The sequence below is a fragment of the Lygodium microphyllum genome, chromosome 29, assembly GCF_053477565.2.
Source record: "Lygodium microphyllum isolate KBCC chromosome 29, Lygodium_microphyllum_v1.1.10, whole genome shotgun sequence".
In the NCBI taxonomy this organism is placed as follows: Eukaryota; Viridiplantae; Streptophyta; class Polypodiopsida; order Schizaeales; family Lygodiaceae; genus Lygodium; species Lygodium microphyllum.
The window spans coordinates 7,664,568-7,688,345 of NC_141163.1; the positions used below are offsets into that span (position 1 = coordinate 7,664,568).

The following is a 23,778-nucleotide window of genomic DNA, read 5'->3' on the forward strand; positions in this document are numbered from 1 at the left end:
ATATGATCATTTTATATGTCTAATTTTTAAAAAAAGATCTCCGAGAGAAACTTTCAAAGATTCACCTTTCCTTTTTTCATGCTCATATCCTATGTTCAATTAAAGAGAGGAGAGATAGGAAGAGAGAAAATATAAATATAACCCCCCTCCTCTTTCAAGAAAAAACCTCTTTATTTCTTAAATACCAAACTTCTCATTCTTGTGCTACATAGGCTTGGGAACCTTTTAGTTGGTACAAGTTCCCCGAGGCAAAGCTCTAAGTAATATATATATATATATATATATATATATATATATATATATATATATATATATATATATATATATATATATATAAAATTTATATTTATATTAACATAAATATTGATGTTAATGTTAAACATCACACATTAATATTAATAGTAACATTTATTATTACAGTAAATGTCAATATCAATGCTAATACCAAGAATAAATTTTGAATGCCTATTCATGCAACAAGATCTTCATAGCTCTGCTAACAGTTATTTGCAATGGCCTTGGAGTTGCAACCCTTTCATTAGCACCATCAAAAAAAATTTGTGCAAAGCACCACCCAACACTATTTTGAACACAAGTATTGGACAAGATATCTACCTTGAACCCATCACTTGCAACACATGCCCCCCAATGCACGTCTCACCAATAGCAACATCTCATATTACCCTATATGAGATAAGAAGCATATCAGACAAGCATGGACCATCATGGTTCCATGGGTAAATAGTGATTTTGTATACGCTATCATATCATGTACCAGATAGTAGGCCAATGCTCTGATACCAATGAAATATTCCCCTAGGGTCCCATATGCACATGAAATAGAATACGTGCTGTATCCATGAAAAATAATATAAAAAGAATGGACATGAAACTTTTTAACTTCTAAGCCATAGAGCCAAAAAAGCTCACCCCAAGCATAGGGGCTAGTAGCAATTGAGTTATGTCCCAAGAGTTGTTCCATACCACAAGTCCACACGGTCCCAATGTGCAGATGTGTGGGCCTATTGGCCAAAGTCCAATAATTGTGATCACACAATAATGTATACAATAGAGCCTTCAGTCCTGTAAGTAGCAATTGATTGCCCTCAACCTTTAAGTGCCCCTAGTGCATTTGCACTAGGTCACTTTATGACCATTATGACTATGAGGGTAGTCCTCCTTTGAGCTCCCTCACTCCACGTGGTTTGAGTGTGTGATGCGCATTGATAGCTCCATGTTCCACCCGTGAAATCAAGCCCCGCGAGCCTTCCGGCTTTATTGTAAATATGCTCGTGCCTTAGTTGTACCTTGGAATACATAATCAAGCCTCAAGAAGGGCATGCCATTTTTCACCCCGTTTCACTTGGTGTTTTCTGTGTCGTGCCGTGTTACCTTGATATCATGTCATGTTACCTTCCGTGACGTGTTACACTTTCACGTTCCGTGTTGTGTCATGTTATGCTTCCGCAGACTTGTGGGAACCCTGATAGGTAGGTGTTACCCCATGAGGCGGGTTCCACAAAGTGGGTGTTGCCTACCCCCCAATGGACCTTGTGGTGGTTCGTTGCACTTGGTATCAGAGCAAACTCCTCGGCAGGTGCGTGCTGACCCTTGAGTGAGTGAGCCTAGTCTGAGAAAATCATTGGTTGCTATGAGAAAAGAAAAAATCAAACGGATGCATGGTGAGAAGACGCAACTCCTAGTACATTACATGAAGATGGAGTCTTTGAGAGTCAAGTTATGTAAGTCCAAGGTGGATCAACTCAACAAGAGTAAAAAGCCCCTTGGCACGGTGCTGTCGGAGGATCTGGAACGGCCCATCAATGAGGTCTACAATGACCTGGACATGAACCAAGAAACATTGAAAATTTTGAATGCCCAAATTGTTAAATGGTGTGATTATTTTGTAAAAACGAGCGATTGGGATACCCTCGATCATGAAAGCACCTTGACGAGAGGGATTGCTAGGGACTATGGTGTGGATGTTGCGATAGGCGGCATGCCAATTTCAACGCTTCAAAAGATAAACCTCCCATGTTCAACTCAGACACAGGTAACCAGGTTGACCCCGACTACCCACACGAAGCAGAATGAAGACAAGCCATGTCACCAGGAGCCGAGTTTGAGCTTGAGCAACAATTTTTCCAGCGATTACAATGACGACTCTGAGGAGTCAAGTGATGATGAAGACGACTCTAAGGAGTCAAGTGATGATGAAGAAGACTCTGAGGAGTTGGATGAAGAAGAAGATGAAGATGAGAATGAAGATGATGAAGATAGGATTTTGATCTGTTCCGTCTCGAAGAAGACCGCCATGGCAACGGTTATGCTGAGATGGGCAGAGGCCCAAAGAGAGGAGAAAAGGGACCGAACGGAGCCAGGTGCGAGCTCGCAGGTTGGTGACCCTCAGTATGGCACGAAGTCGGGTTCGAACTCGTGTGGCCAAGTTATGGTTCAGCTACCGGAGGCCATGGGCGAGTCGGAAGATGAGGAATCAGAAACCGAAGATCCATATTCAGTTGTGGATGATCCCTAGTCAAAGGATCAGAGAGAAGAGGAAGCAGATATGCGAGAGTACGAGGAGAGGTACTGAAGAGAAGACGACCAGATTGGAGAGGTGAGCGACATGCACAAATGTTATACAGCCCAATTTGGTGATGTGGATGAAGAGGAAGGAATGTACGAGGAGAGGTACTCGAGAGAAGACAGCTAGACTGAAGAGGTGAGCGACATGCAAAAATGTTATACAGCCCAGTTTGGTGATGTCTATGCAGAAGAAGAAATGCAAGGTTAGTCACTGGAATGCAGAAGGTCAGTATGAAAAAGAGCCGAGATGGCAAGAAGGAGATGACCAGTTTCAACAAGAAGGGCATTATGCCAAAGATCCAAGATGCTGAGCAGTATGAGGATTATTATAATCAGTACTGTGAATCTAGATATGAAGTTGACGGCGGCGAGTGGCAAGGACAAACTGAGGAGGCTTATTAGCCATACTATGCAGAGTATGACCATGAGCCATGCCAAGAAGAACTAGAATGGGCTGATGGGCCATATGCAAAAGAACGGTATGAAGAACGCGTGACGGCACATACGAGTATAAAAGAAGTCATGGCCGTGGAGCCTTCAATATCCATACAAGTGGCCAATGGGCCCAATTACATGGTGGATGGAGTGCTCGTTGAAGAGTATGCGGAAGAACAAACGACCTCCGGGTCAGATTCAGATACACATGAGCAGTTTTGAAGAACTCGTAACGGCACGGGTGCGTATAAAGAAAACTGTGGTCGTAGAGTCTCCAATGTGTTTAGAAGTGGCCTACGGGCCCAGTTACATGTCTGATGGAGTGCTCATAGAAGAGTGTGCTATGGAGTGCTCATAGAAGAGTGTGCTGAAGAAAAGACGACCTGTGTGTCGGAGCTATTACTAGAAGGCATGATTCTAGTGGAGTGCAAAATGGTGGACGCAGCAGTTGAGGCCTAGTCCCATGCAGTTGACCCCCCCTATGGCATGGAGTCGAGTTCGAACTCGCATGGCCATTTTACAGGTGAAGACTCCTGGAGCCAGGAGAATAAACGAACGGCCACCTACCATGTTGAAGACTCCTAGAGCCAGGAGGATAAACGAACGGCCACATACCATGATGAAGACTCCTTATGCCAGGAGGATAAACAAACGGCCTATCAAGACTCCTTGTGCTAGGAGGATAAATAAACGACCTATCAAGACTCCTTGTGCCGGGAGGATAAACGAACGGACAACAATCAGGGTGAGACTTGTGAAGACTCCTGCAACCGGGAGGATAAACGAATGACTATTCATCACGATGTTATTTATGAAGACTCCTGGAGCCATGAGGATAAACGAATGGCTCATTTTCACGATGATTCTTTTGAAGAATCCTTTAGCTAGGAGGATAAACGAACAGCTACCCATCACAATGATATCTTTGAAAACTCCTTGAGCCAGGAGGATAAATGAACAACCATTTTCCATGATGAGACCTTCGAAGACTCCTTGTGCCAGGAAGATAAAGAAATGGCCAATATTTTATAGATACTGTAGAAGACTCCTTGCAGTGGGAGAATAAACAAACAGGCAATTTTTATGCATATGATGGATATTTAGCAAGCTCCTTGTGCCAGGAGGATAAACGAAAGGCCACTTATCCTGTGCCCCCATCAAAGATCAAACGAATGAAGATCCAAAGGATGAAGAACTCCTTGTGCCAGGAGTCTAAATGAAAGGCCATGGTTCAAGCTGCTAGACATCAGAGTCGCGCAACGAGAAACTCGCGTGGCCACGAGTATGAAGGAACCGCCATTCCCCTTTCAAATTGCGCTTTACACGCAAGGAGAAGTGCCACCTTCGCAGGTCGACGGTATACTCAAAAGATTTAGGCATATCAGGCCCAACTTTTTTCAAGGGGAGGTGCGTCTTCAAAGCGCACCTCGCACAAGTTGAGGTATGCGGTCACCTTGTGGTGGTCAAATGCTGCCTCATGCAAACAAAGAGATGCGGCCATTCCATCATGGTTCAATGCTCTCTCCTACTGTATTCACGGATTGATAGATCGGGTCAATTGGGGCCATCTATTCTACTTGGTTCGTGGATTGACAGATCAAGCCAATTGGGGCCATCTTCCACAAGGCGCCACTTCTTGGGCCCTTGCATCCATGGCGTGGCATGCTCCCTCTTGAGCTACTCCCCTCGTCTCCTAGTCCACTGCCAATTTCTGCACACTCGTACTGTTAGAACCATTTGTTATCGCAAGTGAGCACGACTTGTTTTTAACTTGGTTATTCTCCATTCTGTGATTGTAAATCAGGAACTGGTGTCCAACATTATATGGCTTCCTAGTTAGCTTGTCCAAATCACTCCACACATGTAAATTGAGTCAATTGGGTGATACTTTCTCGAGACTAAGAAGACCATGTTCCACATTTGTAATTGAGTCCGTGGGCATGGCACCTAGTAGGTAGACCCTAGTCAACTTGATAGTGAGTTGGCAAAGGCCCCCGAAGTTATTGAAGTAAAAAGAGTCTAGCGGGCAGACACTAACCGTCTTGATAGTGAGGCGTGTTTAGCCCCCGAAGTTTGAGTCCTCATATCACTGCACCTTGGGCTTGGAGTATGGTCTTTGTTCGCTCGATGAGGATGTTGAGTTCTTTCAAGGGAAGGTGTATGAGGGTAGTCCTCCTTTGAGCTCCCTCACCCCACGTGGTTTGAGAGAGTGATGCGCGTTGATAGCTCCATGCTCCACCCGTGAAATCAAGCTCCGCAAGCCTACCGGCTTTATTGTAACTATGCTTGTGCCTTAGTTGCATCTTGGAATACATAATCAGGCCTCAAGAAGGTCCCGTCGTTTTTCGCCCCGTTTCATTGGGCGTTTTCTGTGTCACGCCATGTTACCTTGATATTATGTCCTGTCACCTTCCAGGACGTGTTACACTTCCGCGTTCCGTGTCGTGTTGTGTTACGCTGTCGCAGACTTGTGGGAACACCAATAGGTGGGCGTTACCCCATGAGGTGGGTTCCATGGGGTGGGTGTAGCCTACCCCCCCAATGGACCTTGTGGTGGTTCGTCGTAATGACCAATGCTACTAGTGTCCATCTAGATGTCCAAGGATGTAACAACATTGTTTACAATCCAATCGATTGGTAATTGCTTGATGAGTGACTGGATCATGCGTGAGATTTGATCCAAATATCAATACACTTGAGCTGTACCCTCATCTAAAATTGACTCATCCATTTTTGTTTGCAAGAGTCACCTCATCTAAACACAACCCAACATAAGAGCTCATGTGTACCATGCAACAAAAGCTTATCGATGCACCTTAGAGAAAAGAGAGGGCAAAGTCTCAAGCGCATGTTAATGTGATATTCAGATCTCTATTTTCATGTTGCCTTGTTGGGTCCATCATACGAATCCAAATCCAATTGTACATACATACATACAAGTACATATACATCCGTATACATACATACATGCTTATACACACACACACACACACACACAACAGGGCGTTCTCCTACTTTGATATGTGTAGATAAATACAGATAGAAGTCAATTCCATGTCAACAATATATGTCCATTATCGCGAATCATGTAGCTCTACAAAACTGCAAGGCTTTGTGAAAGAATACATGGCAGATTGCTTGGGATGCCACATGCTGACTGTAAAAAGATCACAGGTTTTGATCAATGATGTAGAAATGGTGTTGAATTGGAAACATAGGTAAAAAGTAAAATACTGAGAAACCCTATTTAGACAACACATGGCAGAAGAAAGAACCTCTGCTGTAGCTTATATACACTCTGCATGAACATCAACAGTGTTCTCTCTTCCTCTCATCTATAGCATATAGCAGTGTGCAGCAAGGACATCAGATATGGGCCATCTGTTGCTATGAAACCTGCAGCTTGTATCAAAACATTGACTGGTAAACACATCAGCTGTGAAACCCATATTCAACAAGTTAACTATAATCAGACTACTGAAATCATGCATTTAACGTGGACACAGATGGAAAAACCTATCTTCTATATATAACAATCAATCTCATTACGATGAAATTAATCACCCCACAATAAAATGTGGAATAGCACACAACTGCATTAATGTAGAAGCAAGTAATCATGATAACAATAGTTCTTCATTGCAATATCTTCTCCCCTCTTTTCAAGGGTGCTAGAGGACATTGCCAAGCAGCAGGTGTTAGAAAATGTTACACTGCTCAACAGATCAGAGACTCATATCCAATGATGCAAACCACCTGCTCATGATTCTGCTACCTCACTAATTGCAAAAGTCGCAAGGTGGGTACCATACGTACTAGAAAGTTCAGACTAGCTGCCAATGTATACAGGAAATTGTAAGTAATGCCCAACCTGCTAATAGTAATCAAAACAACTAGATAAGTTTAGATTTCCAAAAACTTGCTTAGAAAATCTTAAAAAGTGATGAGCCATCTAAGTATTTATAGTAGCGCATTCTTGATAATTCTCGAAACCAACTAATGTTAAAGGAGTCCAAAGTGAGTACTATTACTCAATTTGAAGTGGTGACCTAGCTACGTAATTCATAGAAGCTCATTAATTACAAATTTAAATCTTTCTATGCATGCCTCTCATTCATTGATCAGGCAACAGATTCATGTTAAATGAATTGCCATCTGTGTGTAACTAGACAGATGCCAACATATGTTAAACAATGTGACCTTGGCAGAATGTTCGATCTGAGTGCTTAATTATGCATGAAGCACTGCATACTACTAGTTCTTCTACAAAGAAAGCTTCCTTTTGACAAGAAAAGTGATGTTGTCCGTTTAAGTTGATGGTCTTTAAAAAGTATGTGACAAAAATCACCTGTACAGCGTATGATGTTTTATCCCACCACTTCATATTAAGATTGACGAGTCCTGTCTTTACAAACTATACTTCTTTTTGTAGAATGGTTGCCTCATTCAAAAGTGGTAAAATACATGGATGTTTCAGGGGGAGAAGTGTCAGATAGAGACATCTTTCAGTCAAAAACGATAGTAAGACAAAGAACTGCTTGCTTTACAGGGAATCCCTGCCATGCCAAATTTGGATTGGCCATCATGCGTACAGTCAAACAATGGGTGCAACCTCCAACTGCACCTTGTTTTCTTGCTCAATTACATCCAGGTAGATGGGATCCACTTTGATGTTGCTAGTAACATGCACCTGCAATAATAAAAACACCAAACTGAAAAGGAGAAGCTTCTACTTTTAAAACCATACTTACATTCATATGCAAAAGTGGTAGACCTCAAAATCATGAGTCCACTTCCAAATCCTTGCATGCCCTTCGATGGTTACTACAGCTGTCATAGACATTTCTCTGTGTCTAACATCTGAAATTAGATCTTTCAGATTCTTGGTCATCTCAAGCCCATCGAGCTTTGCAGGAACTTCTATGACTTTTTCACTCTTGGCTTCTTGGCTTCCAGCTTCAACCTGGAGATTATCACAAAAACCCATTAGCAATGCCAACTGATAGTGTGCAGCATCTTCAAAATAACACATCCATCGATGCAAAAACTGCCAGCCTGAAAGTCCATCACGGTTTCAGTGATGCAGACTCTCAAAAGGTGGCAGTTGGGTTCTCATTCTCTTGAAGAGGCAAGGATGTGAATGATGATATTTATTAGTCTTAGCAGCAGAGGTTTTAGTAGATGACTCAACACCACTTAAGAAAGTTACCCTCTCCAAGAGGCTGGTCTACATGTGGGGAGCTGGGTAGAAGTACATGTAAGTGCGAGGAAGAACCTGAGAATGACAATACTTTGATCTTGACCAACTTGATCAATTATCACCATGAAAATTAGAAGATAAGAGACAAAAAGAAAAAAGAGTCGGCACCATGTTGAGAGGGGAACCGGCCCCTCCCCTTTTTTAGGAATTTATTGAAACAAAACCATGGGCACAAAGTGCTTGAACAATATACAAAAGGGCTGATTTGCTGCTATTTTGAAAATCAAGGTTTTGAAACCCTAATTTCTGCAAACTCCGGGCAGCAAGTTGATTTTCTTCTTTAATGCTTGGATTAGATCAAGCTAAGTAGAAAGTGTTTCTTGGATGAGAGAGAGAGAGAGGAGAGTACAAAGCATGCAGCTGGAATCTCAGTATGAGAGCTTGTTTCAAATGAAGAGAGAGACCTCCAATATATAGGTGCGAGGCTTGGGTGCTTAAAAGTGGAAAGTATAGCCTACAAAATGACAAGTATTTGCTGAAAATGACTGTAGGAACACTTGTCTCTTCAATATGACACGTCCTCTTCAGACTTTTCTAAAGAAAAAAGCTTCCAAACCTTCTACTCTAAAAATCTCTAAAAATTATTTTTTGTAAAATTCCAGAGCCTTTGACATTAATAAAATTTCCATTTGAGCAACTTTCAAAGATAGTAATATCATAAATTTTAGGAGTTGCCAAATTTAGCTTTTGGAGAGCTTTGGTTCACCGGTTTATGGTTTGTTTCTTCAATCATGAGTATCTAGTTTCGCTTTCTAAACCACTCATTATATAGGCTTTTAGTCAATGTGACTATTTGAGTGTAAAAGTCTTAGTCATCTGAGCCTTCTAGTCAATTTGACCGTCCAACGAAAATTTTAATCTCTCGAGTATCTCATCAATGACGACCTAAGTATAATTATAGGATGTTCTAGCCATTGGCCATCCTTAAATAGAAAGATATACATTTACTAATATTTTAAAACACTCAAATAGTACAAATTACCTTTTAAAGTACGTACGCATCAAATTAATTTGAAATCATTGAGCCAATATATCTTGGTAACAATTGATATACAAAAGGTTTGTTACATCCCTTCCTCTTGAAATTCGTCTTATTCTTAAGACGTTTCTTGAAGAATTTCTGATCTTACAGCTTCTTCATATTGCAAGTATTTTTCGATAGTCTTTAAGATACTCTTCTGGTATCCATTTAGAACCTAAATGAGAGAGAATTTTAAGAAATGTTTATTTCTTGTTTCTTGATTATATGAAAAACTATTTGCTTTGGTTAAAGCATCTCCTCTTGTTCATCTACTTTAGCTAGATTCTCTATTGTAGGTTCCAATGGTAAAGGCCCTTCATAAGGCTTCGGAACATGGATATGAAAAGCATTGTGAATTATCCAATGCTCTGGAAGTTGTAACGTATAATAAGCATCATTAATCTTTTCAGTAACTTCAAATGGCCAATAATTTCTTGTTATGAGCTTAATGACTTGGGATGAAGACTTATTAGAGTTTCTTAGACGAACTTTGTCAAATTTTAGCTACACTAAATCTCCTTCTTGTAAAATCAATTGCCTTTGATGCTTAGCTATAACTTTCTTTTGTTTTTCTTGAGATCTTTGAATAGCTTGTCTAACTTGGGCGAAAGCTGTGTATCCATATCACGCATGAACTCATCAGTATGAAATATCTCCTCCTTGGTTTTTAGAATAGGTAATAAGAGTAGTTTTCCATATATGATCTCAAATGGTGCTTTACTTGTAGAAATATGAACTGTGTTGTTATAAGCATATTCTACCAAAGGCAAATACTTTTCCTATTGTTAATTAGCTTCATGGCAATAGCATTTCAACATATCTAATATTGTGAGATTGGCTATTTCACTTTAACCATCTCTTTGAGGATAGATAAGAAGAAAAAAATGTAAGCTTCATACCCAAATTTTCAAAAAGAGCTCGCCAAAAGAGACTAGTAGTTTGTGGATCTCTATTACCCACAACCCATAATACTTATAAAGATTTGTTGAATAAATATTCTAACCATATGTTGAGACCTGAAAGTCTTCTTAATTGGAATGAAATGTGTCTGTCTGCTAAACCTATCAATAATAGTCCATATGTCATCATTGCCGTTTGCTGATTTTAGCAAGCCAAAAATAAAATCCATAGCAATGCTTTCTCAAGGTTGGCTTGGAATTGGTAATGATTACAAAAGCCCTACAAGCTTTTTGTAATCAAATTTAATCTTTTGACACACAAGACATTCTTTGATAAATTGCTCAATGTTTCATTCAAGACTTGGCCAAAAGAAATACATTTCGAGTGTCTTCATTGTGACTAGAATACTACAATGAGCCATGTAAAAGGTCCTACATGATATTATTCCATTACTTTAGGCCTGAAATCTTTAGTAATACATAACTTATTCTCCATTATAAACCCGTCTTGATGAGAAATTCTCCACCTAAAAGATAGTGTCTCCAATCTTTTAAAAATTGAATGATGGCCATTAACTCCTTTTCATAGGTAATAACATTCCTTTCTACATTTTACAACTTTTTGCTTGCATAAGCAACTGAATGCCTTCTTGATTTAAGACTGCACCAATGCACTCTCGTAAAGCATCACATTCCATAAAGAAAGGTTTCGACAAATTAGGTATAATCAAAACAAAGTTCTTTGTTAATATAGAACTTTAAAGCTTCAAAAGCTTCTTTTTCTAGTTTGGTCCATCGGAATGCCACTTCTTTTTTAGTTGAATTATGCAATGGTCCAACAATCACTACAAACCATTTAATGAATCCCTATAATAAGAGTATACTCCTAAAGCTTCGAACTTCATGAACACTCGTCAATTCTAGCCATTCTACAATAGCCTTTTACTTTTTCTAAATCTATCCAAATCCCATCTTTGGATACAATATGGCCCAAGTAATGAATCTCTTCTAGAGAAAATTTTCTCTTTTTTACATTCACATAAAGTTTGTATTTGCGGAGTTCCTAAAACACTATTATCAAGTGTTACTTATGCTCTTTTTTATCGATTTCTCTAAGGAGGGAGGGGAGGATGTAATATTTCCACGCAATAAAAGTTAGTTGGTTAGTTCGAAAGTTAGTTAGTCAATTAATAAGTTAGTAAGATTACTAACTAAAGACTAACTAAGGTAAAAATTGACTAGCATCAATAGCTAATAATTTTTATTCAATTAAAAATATATTTAAAAAATCGAGTCATAAATCTGACATTTTTCTCAGATTGATAAGGACTGTAGCCACCCTTCACCACAAATACAATGTGAACGGGACTATGAGCCATATTAATTACTAGTATTAATGTGTATAGTTTGAATTGTCCAAAAATATTAGATTCTTGGGGAGAAAAAAACTATTATATTTTAGATATTATCCTAAAAAGATAAAACTAAAAGTCATCTAAAAGAAAAGACAAGTGATGTTTTAGTTAGTTTTGGAGAATTTATAAAAAGAAAAATAAAGAAAAGTGATTTGCGAAATCGTACGCGCCGCGATCACAGTCTACAGGCAGTAGACAGCACTTCGAACAGAGAAAAGAAAAAGGAGTGAACTAAGAGCTTTCTAATGAAGTGTCTTGGGATTTTACCCCCCCTTTTGGAGCCAATGCAACCATCAGATTTATGATCTGAGCATCAGATCACTGAGTCTTCTAAGAGCCCCTCGACTCTTGTTCTCAAATTTATCTCCTCCTCTCTAATTCACTATAAGTATGAGGCATGGGGAGACACAAGAGAGTATAAGAAGACCCCGAGGGGCTGCAAGAGAAAGGGAGAGATAGTATACCCCTCCAAGAGATTGCGAGAGAGAGCTTGAGAGAAGAGTTACCTCGAGAGGCAACACAATTTCCCTCTATCTCGATCCTCGATTTAACCATCTTCTCTTTCGCTCTCCCATCTCGAATCTATTCCACCTTCTTAATCTCTCGAGTCTACTTGCAGACGATGGCCTCCAAGCAAGGAATGTCGCGTGCGGATGACAATCCTAGAACCAACAACAGAGCTTCGGGCGAAGGCATCACTATCAATCCAATTGCGGTACCGATCATAAGTAATGTATTTTCAAATTGATAGATGCTTGTTTTAATGCTCGCAAGAGATGCATTAGGCTCCGTACCTTGTGGTGCTAGAATAGGTCATTGAAAAGGATAAATCGCATCTCAAATATTCAAAGATAAAGTTTGTGAAGTGCTTGTATCAAAGGGAGTTAAATTGCACCTAGTTGCTATGTGATGAATCCATACATAGCATAAGCAACATATGGGACACTAAAGTATTGAGCATCGATAAGTCTTTGATTAATCTTTACCGAGGATAATATTGTTTAAAGTCCGCAAATGTATATACACGGTATATGCATGGGAGAGATTATGTAAACTTTACATCGATGACATGCAACTCCTTGCCTTAGGAGAAAGGAAGATAAAGCCAAGGAAAAAAAAATGTTGCATAGTAGGAAAATGCTAAAAGATAATTGTCACTTAGAGAAGAGGCATAAATGCTCTTACTAGATTGATTAATTTGCATTGGAATGATAGGACTTACGTCATGTATAGTATTGGAACCTTTAGCATATGCCTTAGGCTAAATGAGAGAATATTAAGTAAATTCTACTCTTTGGCTCCAAGGGGGAGAGTAAATATGCGATGGAATTATTGTCGCGCCTATTATTGTATTGTTTGGGAAAAATACAATTAGTTTGGTTGGTTGATTGAACAACACCCTAAATGTTTTTCTTTCAATCAAGGGATTGTTGCATTGTGATTTGGATAAATATTCCAAGGCTTGTATTGATGGTAAATGCATGGCAGGGATCTGTAATGACAAGTTGCCATGGGAATAAATGAATGTTTTTTTAGAATATGATATTAGGGCTGATTGCTTTGATTGTGCTTGAATTTTAATTAGATTAATTAAGGAAGGATATTTTGCACGCATGAATCATCTCCAAGATCACATCCCGGATTATCCCGAGAGGGCACTGCTCGATTCACAGGCCGATGGTCGAGTGGTGAAAAGGCCAACCACGGAAATGGCATCTCACTCCTAGACCGCTTGTGGGTCAAGTGGAGCTCTGGACACCCCTTGCCTGTCCAGAATGGAGTTGGAGATCCCCGTGAGCCCAACGTCTGGGACGTTGGAAGATCCTATTCTAGATAAAGGATGGAAATTTCGGTGCCATGAGATTTGGACCGGGTATTTCTATTGGACAGAAGGGATACATAATTCTCCTGTATGGATAGGAGACAAAGATTAACTTAAGATAAGTTAAGGAACTTGTTTGATAAAAGGACTGCTTGTTTTGTTTTTTTGTATGTGTAGTAAATTAGGTGAACGAACTCTGTGTCCTAAAAAGCTTAATTAATGAAGCTGATTTTAAATGTCGCACACAAATGTGGTAGGACCTAATTAGACAACTAAATCTATCGAGGAAAGTACGGTGGACGTGACTTGGGTCCGTCCTACGGAAGGGTGGTCCCGGTTAGCTGGGAACTTTTCTCAAAAGACGTAATAACGAAACTGTGAAGCCCTAGAGTCAGTAGAGTTAGAATCCTGATTTATGCTGTTTTAGGGGAGCGGAATGGGACTATGCCTTATGGGCAGAGAGGTTGAGCTTCGCATCCCTCTCGTTTCCCATTCTCCATGAACCAAGTGCAGCATAAATCCGCTTCAACTCTGTTGTTCCTATGCAAAGTGGTTCATCTGGAGCTTGACGCTAGCTACTTTCTAGAGACTTGGCTGATAAGAAAGAAACCCCGACTTCAGGTCGGTCCTAAGTGGGAACGGCCGGATACTTCTACTTCGGGGCAGACTCGGGAAGACCTGGATCGCAAACCCTATAACATTCCTTGCGAGTGCCAAGTAGCGCTTTCTAGACTCCCCTCCCGATGGGCTGCTAAGACGTGTCCCACAAGTGGACAAGCGGACACATTACAGGTTGCAACATACTCGACCTCAATGGTAGAGAAAGCCATACAAATCTGAACCCTGGACATCCAAGAGAGAGCATCTCCAACATAGATGAATACATAGCCAGAAGTGGACCTCCTACTATATGCATGTCCTACATAATCGAAGTATGTGTATCTCACAACTCTTGTATCCTGACTGCCATAGCAAATACATATATCTGTTGTGTCCTTCAAGTATCTCATGATACCCTTCACGGCATCCCAATGTTTCTTGCCAAGTGTAGCCATATAGCGTGCCACAACACCAACGAAAAAGGTAATATCTAGACGAGTGGCTATCATGGCATACATCAAACTGCCCACGCGTGATGCATAAGGGACCTTGGCCATCTCGGCCCTCTGCTCATCTATCTATGGACAATCGGCCTGTAAAACCTTCACATAAGAAGGTAATGGAGAGCCAATAGGCTTCACGTCCTGCATACGGATACGCTCAAGGACTTTATGAATGTACTATCTTTGTGAGAGGTAGAGTAGTCCCTGATGCCTGTCGCGCTTAATACGCATACCAAGAATGTGAGAGGCCTGTCCCAAATCCTTCATCTCAAAGCTCTTCTTCAGTTGAGATTTAAGAGCATCCAACTCATCATGAGCTTTGTTTACTATTAGTATATCATCCACATGAAGTACCAAAATAAGCAAAGAGCCATCATGGGTTGTCTTCATATAAAGACACGGATCCATAGCACTCTTGTTGTAGCGCTGTGACTGCATAAAGGCATCAAACTTCTCACCTTTCAACTGGTATCAAAGCTTACTTGGAAAAACTATGGCGGGAGAGCAAGAGCAAGAAAGAGAGAGACCAAATAGAAACTCCAACAGTCACAATGTGTGACCGAGTCTTCCTTTATTCAAATTGTCACTAAAAGAATAAAGAATAAAGTAACGGTGGCGGACGCCCACCACCTGCAGTATGTAGTGGTAGATACTGTCAGTGTAGTAATACACGAGTAGCTAAGCAGAGGCGCCTTTACCCCTAACATTTCTCTCTCCTCAAATTGCATTTACAACACGCTCTCTCTCTAAACTGCTATTTGCATCACATCCAATCCCACACAAGCTGCATTTATTGTTGTTCGATACTCAAAGGCTACCTTGCTACGATTCAGGATCCACTTAGAGTACGGCACACTCTCCATCTCATTACCCCTACCCTGATCCTTGAGATACAGGAGTTCGAGGTTCAGTACTTGTTCACTGCATAGTGTGTTTGCTGCATGAGCATTGTATATTTAGTAGTCATATCACTTCATTCTTTTTCCGTGTTCATTGTCTTTGAGTTACTCTAACCCTAACTATGTTTTTCTATCAGTCTATGCTTTGTTGTACGGTGTTATTTGTGTTTCTGTGTCAGGGTATTTCTTCACATAGTTCAACTTCCTATATTTACAAAACTCCATTTCAAGCAGATGGCTTTTTGATATCATCAATTTATTCCATCAAACAATCAACCACCCAAAACCTTGTTTCCAATTGGTAGGCCATTTATAGTATCTACCATCTTCAAATATAGAATCTCACCATGCACTTGCCTTCTCATGGACGATGGCTTGTAATAAATTAGGCACTGTCCAAGGTAGTTTAAGCTCAAATTCACAAGTAGGTGAGCACTAGCTTCTAATGAAAAGTAACCAAGCAGGTGATTGATGCAATAGAATAGACAAGTTGCACACATGGTAGCCAAGCAAGTGATTGATGCAATAGACAAGTTGGACACACGGTAGGTAAATAGGTCGTTTGGTCAGCAAGCTCACTGCTTGGACAGTCAACAAGGGTCTACTAACCCCCTTTTCCAACCATTACATATAGTTAAACAAGAACCTGAACCTTTGGAGTTTTCTTCTAAATGGGTCCTTGCAATGCCAGACAGTCCAAGTTTTTTGGTTCATGGATTGAGGCATCATGGTCGACGATTCTGGATTCGTCCTAGAGTGGAAAGCATGCATACTACATGTATCTAGCACAAGAGATTGCATACAAACTCAGATGTACTGTAGGCATGCTGTTGATCAGCCTTTTTCCTTGTATACATTATAATTACTTGCTATAGAAATGACTTCCTCTCTTGGGTTCACTTATCTCATTAAGGTTGTACCGTATGAGTAGGACAATTGTTTCTGAAGTGTAGGCTATTCCCAAGTTCAATTGACCCTCATCACTCTCGCCTACCAATGTTTGCTTCCCTTGGCCATCTCTCATCACTGACTAACCTTTCACTTTAAGGACCTCTCCTTATATTAGTCCCCATGATCACATTTTTCCGTTATTGATTTTCATGTTGTCTTAGTGGAAGGATCATTGGGGTCTCAAACCATAAACTCCCAAGTTGAATTCTCTCTAGATTTTCAGTACCCCTAGATGATTGTCCAGATACAAGAACTGAACTCAAGACCTTCCGATCACCATGAATTCAATCTCTCTCTCTCTCTCTCTCTCTCTCTCTCTCTCTCAAGATGTGTGTGTACTAAAATCCCCTAGAGAGAGAAGAACAAAACAAAACACCCTGCCACATGAGACACATACCTTTGCTTGGCCTAGCAAATCCCCGTGATAGTAGATATCCATGGCAGTGCTTGTGTACTCGATTGGGGCAACGTTGGGATTGATAACCTTGATGTAGAGGACAAGTTCTACATCGATAACTGCCATAGGCACAGGCAACGGCTTGGAGAACCGGACCTTGAACCCCTGGAGCTTGATAGACTGAACTTCAAAGATAGGATCCCGGGGACGGCACTTGACAAGAGCCATGCCTGCAGCACCGCAGGCCAGGGCTGCAGCAACACCCGCAACAGCAGCCATGGGGTGGTCGGTGGTGCACAGAAACGGCTCTCTCTGCCGGCGCAACGAACGGGAGATGATGGAGAAAGAAGGAAACTAGAATGCTTGGACGATGGCTAGGGCGGGACTGTTTTGTTTTTTTTCCCCCGTCTGTAAGAGTGCCTGTAGAATTTGAGAGAAGGGGAGAGGGAGAAGAAGAAGACGTCCCCTGTCGACGACATGTGGTATGTCCACGTGTGCGCTCTGTGCATTGACACGTCATGACGAACTGAATAGTGTGATTAGTATAGTATACCATATATACCATATAAATATAAATATTATATATATATATATATATATATAATATATATATAGCCTGGGCAGTCTGCCCCAAATTGTGCTGGTTTTTCTTTTTCTCTGCTAATTTTGATGGTATTGCTAAGCTTCCTTTTCCAAGTGAAAACAAGGAGACGAAGGATCAAATCTTTATATGTTAGGATCAACTTGAAGATGAATTAAGTCGTATCCTACAATTCCAAGTTTTAAACGCATGTGAATTCAAAGTAATATAATCACATGCGCCTGTCGACATAAGCGTAGATGCTATTTTCAATGGCTTAGTGAAGCTAAAAGAATATCGAAAATAGCTAGGATCGAAATGTATTGGGAAGCATGGTTAGGATTTTATTTTAGAAATCGTATTATTATATGGTTAGTATTTCAGTTTAGAGATTCACTCAACAAGTTAGATGGGTGCATGACACACGTGTGAATGGTGGTTGTATGCAGATCTACATTTCTTAATGCTAATCTAGGAAGCTTCCATGTCTAGCTTGTTTGTTTACGCTAGCAAACGTTTAAACATAAATATTTTATGTTTCTAATCATGGTTTGATTTTAACATTTCTAGTTTAAGAACCATGTGCTCAATTTAAGCAGGATTCATGGTTAAACTTGCCTATTCTTTGGCTTAGTGGCACTTAAATCTTGTACATTTCTAATCATGGTTTGATTTTAACATTTTTAGTTTAAGAACTATGTAGTAGATTTAAGCAATAGGATTACAGCTAAACTTACCTATTCTTTAGCTTAATTACACATACTCACTACAGCCCATAATCATGTGTACTTATTGATAACTTTAAGTCCGTCAATTTCAACTCATTACATTGAATTATGCAATGGTGATTGCTATGATGTCATTGGAAATATCTCTTTCTACAAAATTTTGCTTGGACTTAACTCTTTAATGCCCGATGGCTTTATGATGGTCTATGACATCATTTTATCCTAGTTTTAAGATGAACACTCAGTCGTATTCAAAAAAGAACTTGGAAAAAAATGCTCTTTTTTATAAAAATGCAAGAGGTAGGTGGAATGGTTATTTTTACTTAATGTCATTGTTTTAATACACTAGCTTTAAAAACATGCCTAATGTTTTATCAAGTAATCAAGTATATGAAAGCATAGTACTCTAGTCTTTGAACTACAATTCCAATTTGAAGTTCATTTTTTAGAATGGATCCCTAGCCTTCTTAACTCCACACAAAGAGGAAAAAAAGAAATCGGTAAAAACTTATAATTAAAAAAGGGGGGGATGGTGCAAACTTGTTGTTCCAATCTCAATATAATACATTTGCATTGGTTAAAGTACTACTTTGAGAAAAATGACCATAACTATCGGATGGGATTTCCAATATATTTACTATCAAGGGTAGCATTATGGGGTTGTTATAATTACTATCCAGGGTTGCATTATGGGGTTGTTATATTTTTGGATAATGACACTTATCTTGGATAGGTCCCAAAAAAGTCTTTTTTGGTATACCATTTGGCTCTTTCTTTGGTACCACAATAATTATTTAGTTGTTTTAACTAAAAAGCATACATGATAGGCTAACATTGTAGTGTTATGTATGTATGTTGGCTTACCCTTTCTCAAAACTCCCTGTTCAAGGTGGCCATTTCTTGAACACTTGTTAGCATTCTACCATCCTAGGATTTACCCCTAACATTCTTATTTAAAATGGAGGTGTTTGTTCTACCAATTAAATAAGAATAAGGGTTGGCCTCTTATTGATGGCCTAACTTATAATCTTCAGAATACTAGCTTTGATGCACATATCTCATGTATGATGAGGTTAACCTCATTCTCGATTTTGGTGAATTGCATTATAAAGAGGTCTTTCAAAGTAGAAATTTGTGATTTCTTGTTCATATCTAACATTGTAAACTGTGTGTGTCCTTTCTCACCAAGACATAGCTCAAAGTTTGTGCCTTCCTTGAGTCAGCAGTGAGGTTGTTAGTCTCACACACCTACTCAAACTACTCTACAAAGTTGTAGAGGTCATCATCCCCTTCTCTATACTTGTCTAGTTGTTTGGCTATCTACTTAGTTCCAAGTATGATGCCCATTCTAGTGAGCAATATGCTAGCTACATGAGTTCCAACATATACAACATTAGACTTGCCAAGTGATTTCCTTTGAAAGAGATTGATTATTGAGTCCTTTGATAATCCTGTTAGACACGTGTTAAGTAGTATTCTTCTTATGTCATCTATCTCATGCTACATATTCTCTCTCTCCTTTTGAGCAAATATGGCTAGATCCATAAGTTTGCCAAGTGCATCCTTGCTTTGGTCTACTAGTGTTTGGTACAATTTCCTAAGTCCAACTCAGTTAGTTGGATAGGGTCCTTTTTCATGCTAAGTCTAGCTTGGTTAGTTCAATAGGGTCCTTTTCTATTGTAGCACAAAAACTACCCAAGGATTTGTGCACGCTTAGACTTGGATGTCCTTGCCTTTCTAGTCCTCCCATGAGTTAGATTACTCTCTCAATTAGAAGAGCTATTTGTCTTGCAAGTGCATGTGCTCACATTATCTTGGCCCTTGCCGACTTGATCTATCCTATGTGGTATGTATCCCTTGTGAGGATGTGCTTAAGTGCTCTCAAGTGGTTGTGTGAACCAAGTGAGTTGTGCTCGATTGGGTATGTGTGTTTTACCGATTGGTGAGTGCTAGAGTGCACATGCACATGAGTGCTCGTGTGGTTGTGGAGCCGAGCAGTGTGTGTGGACTGAGTGTTGGATGTGTGCAACCAAGAGTGTTGAGTTGGTGGGTGGTGGTTGACAACTCAATGTGTGTGTGGATTGGTCAATTGGTAGCCGATGGAGCACTACTCCAGTTGTTGGCCGAGTTACAAGCAACCAAGTGAGGTGGCATGCTGGGATGGTGCGAGTGAAGGAGGGGTCCTAGTTGGGAGGTGGCATCGAGTGCTTATTTTGGTTTGTGTAGTCGAGTGTCCAATAGAAGTGCGCCACACAACACAAAACATAAGCTTTGGAATCAAAAGTCTCGACCCTAACTCGCCAAAAATTCCAATGTCGGCGTCCATGACGCTTGCAATAGAATACAAATGAAAGCCACAAGCCCTGATTCATATCTTCCATTCGATCTGAATCATGCACTGTCGGACAAATCAACCAAGGTGGTATAATCAGCATGATGGTGCATGGACTATGGTTGCAACGGTGGCACATATGGTTCAGCTTCTCCTCTCACGTTGACTGCTCGGTCACCTTCTCATGTGCAAGTTCAAGCCTCTCTTTGTATGAGCTTCTCTCTCCCCTTCTCACGTGCAGTTGCTTGCCCCACAACTACTTGCTCAATAAGCCTTACCCTCTCTCTTTCTCTCTAGCTTTTGCACTTAGCTAGCATTAGGAAAAAATGAACTCACAAATGGGCCCTTAAAAATAATATAGTTTAAGATGTGGGCCTTTTGGATTGTCCAATAGGAAGGCTAGATGTTGACATCCATGAAGGGTGAATCTTCTCTCTCCAAATCTTGGGGTTTCTATTAAAAAAAGGGGTAGTGGGGGATTTAAAAAAGGGAGAATGAATGGTACACAAAATTTGAGTTTCTCTGACCTCATATTTTCCCCCATTTTTTTAGTTCGGTTTTTTTCTCTCACGAAATCAGTTTGACCCAAAAGTTGAGCAACATACCACTTTCCCTCTCTTCTCTATACTCATGAATTTTCATCTCCATTGAAGCTCCCTGCTGAGAGTAATTAAGGTTTTGAGAGTTCTACTTACCTCTGCACTTTCTTCTCCATGTAGCTCCAGATTTTGGGCAAAACACAGGTGCCCATCTCTCTTTGCATTTTCTCTTGTTTGCTATTTTTTCAATAGGATTTGATGTCGTTTCTTACTCTTATTGTTGTTTTATTGCAAAAGTTATTTAGGGCAAGAGATAGAGGTGCTCATCTCTCTCTCCTTTCTTTCTCCCCTCTCTCTATGTGTTGTTTCTCTTTTATGTTGTGTTTTCAATAGAATTTGATGTTGGTTCTAATTGTGGTTTTCTTGTAAAGTTTATTTGGAGCAAGAGGCAAAGGTGTTAATCTCTCTCTCTGTTTGTTTTTTTTTTTTTGCTAATATCTTTTCAATACAACATAATGTTAGTTCTAACCCTTGTTGTTATTTTATTGCACAGATCATTTTGGGTGACTTTGCATAAGTGCTCATCTCTCTCTCCCTCTCTCTTTCTCTCTCTATGTTTCCTCTTTTCTACTGTTTTTTCAGTATACCTTCATGTAAATAATAACTCTTGCTATTGTCTTTTGTAGAGATCAATTTGGACAAGATTGGATAGGTGCTCATTTCTTTCTCTCTCCCGCGTACTCACACACTCTCTCTTTCTTCCTCTATGCATTATCCCTTTTCTACTATCTTTACAATAGGGTTTGATGCTAGTTCTAACTTAAGGATCAATTGTTGTTGCAGCACTTAACACAAGGTAGAGCAGAGATTCTGTAGCTCAATTTACAGGTAAATCTGCCATATTTTGTGGTGCCAAATTTATTTATTTAATTAGTGACTTTTATGTTTAATGGGATTGATGTTTTCTTATGTCCATCATTTGCAATGGGTTTTGATTAGTAATGATTCAATCTTATCTTCAGCAAATCAGCTTATAGGTAAATTGGCCCTGTTTTGTATTGCTTCTATTCAATCTAGATATTTCTTGCTAAAAGGGATTCATGCAAGTATTTTTGTTAAAAGGGATTCATAGAGGTGTTTTTTTGCGCATGCAGGTATTGTATAAGGTTTAGGTGAAGCATATAATTCTCAATCGACTATTTTGATGCGGTGAGTGATTCATTTGTGTTGGATGATATGGATCTGCTGGAAATCGATGGTTCAAAAATCCTCTGCTTTATTGGTCCTATGTGTCCATTTGGATCTCCATGCTAATTGGCAATGATCCATGAAACTCTTGTATCATATCATCCATATAACACACAATGTGTTGAGTCTTAGAATATCTCAGGTGTTAATCCAATGTGCCTATTAAGATTTGCATGCCATGTGGGTGCTATCTTTGTAACAACTACTCTATAATACCCACATTTCATACAATGTATTGAGTCAAATCAGACTCCTCTTCATTATAATAAAATTTATTTTGGCAAAATTCTATGGGTATTCTTGTGCTATTCTTTTCATTATATTTCATGTAAATGGTATGATTAAAGTGATGCCTTGAAATTAAATCTATACTTTGTGTTGATGTGTATATCCACATGTATTTCGATATCGATGTTTATGTCTATTTACAAAAGTGTAAACATCTCTTAATGCCATGTTGATTTATATGGCATATTGGTGATTGCTGGATAGACTTAAAATGCTTATTATTTAGGGGTTAATACATACTTCTTTACATCTAATGTATAGGTTATAATGCCTGAGAGAAGAACAAGCATTCTCTCGATAGAAGTATGTAACAGAAAAGATGAAGAAGGGAATTGGATCACTGATACGTATCATTGCTCGTCTTGAGTACATATGCATCTAAGTATGAAGGGAGCTTTCAGGGTAAAAGCATCTGCAATTGCAGATGTATCAAAGCACTGGAATGGTAAAATTTTAGCTCTAAGACAAAAGAATATTGATTCTCACCTTGTAACAGAGGTATTTTGTACAACATGTATTCATGCAAAAACAAAGACATATTGCGCCCATTGTGCCCTTTCAACGAAACATTGCAAATAGTAAGTATTTGCAACTCATTGAGAATGAGAAATTTCATGATACCTATGTCTCGTATTTACAAAAGTATACCCTTCAGATTGCTGTGAGTGGCAAAATGTTGAGAGTTTCACTGGTTCTTTTAAGTGTTACCACCTCGAATTTGGTAGATTACCCTTTGAGAGGTGTACAGCTAAGCAGCTCGCAGAGGACCTTGTTTTTTTCTATAACTCCAAGTACATATTGCCCAAGGGAGTCGAGAATATGGAATCCTTGAGTCTATGCACATATCGAATCTCAATAGCATAGAATGGCCATTGTGTAGTAGCGACACTTTGCACATGTGTAGCGCAAAAATTTTAGCAGACATATTGAATTATATGAAGCCAAGCACCGGCTCAAAGAATGTACATCTAAGCTGGTTCATACTGATTGCAATTTTTGCACACATGTTCAAGGAATGTAAGGGGTTTGAGACGTACCAAAAGCACGTACGTCATAAAAAACACATCAAAGGATTATGTAACAAGGATTCTAGGCAAAACTTGGACATAAAAAATAACTCACAGTCCTGACATAGTGGAGTGTTGAGTCACAACAAGGGACATGGCTTTCAGGTAAAATTTTTCTCTCTTAGTTGACTATTATCTTACTTTGGGATGAATCGGCTAACTTTTCTTTCCAATTACAGGTACTTTGTCGCACGACAGACTTTATGCC

At 39.6% G+C, this 23,778-nt stretch overlaps 1 protein-coding gene across 1 annotated transcript; it reads right to left on the reverse strand.

Moving 5' to 3' along the window:
• Positions 1–7,256: 7,256 nt before the first annotated feature.
• On the reverse strand, positions 7,257–17,221 carry LOC148010342 (uncharacterized). Its single transcript, XM_087671501.1, has 3 exons — positions 16,789–17,221; positions 7,796–7,984; positions 7,257–7,711 (listed from the first exon to the last, which is right to left on the reverse strand). The coding sequence occupies exons 1-3, from the start codon at positions 17,065–17,067 to the stop codon at positions 7,616–7,618; spliced, it is 564 nt and encodes a 187-aa protein (XP_087527627.1). The 5' UTR covers positions 17,068–17,221; the 3' UTR covers positions 7,257–7,615.
• Between the last annotated feature and the right edge of the window lie 6,557 nt (positions 17,222–23,778).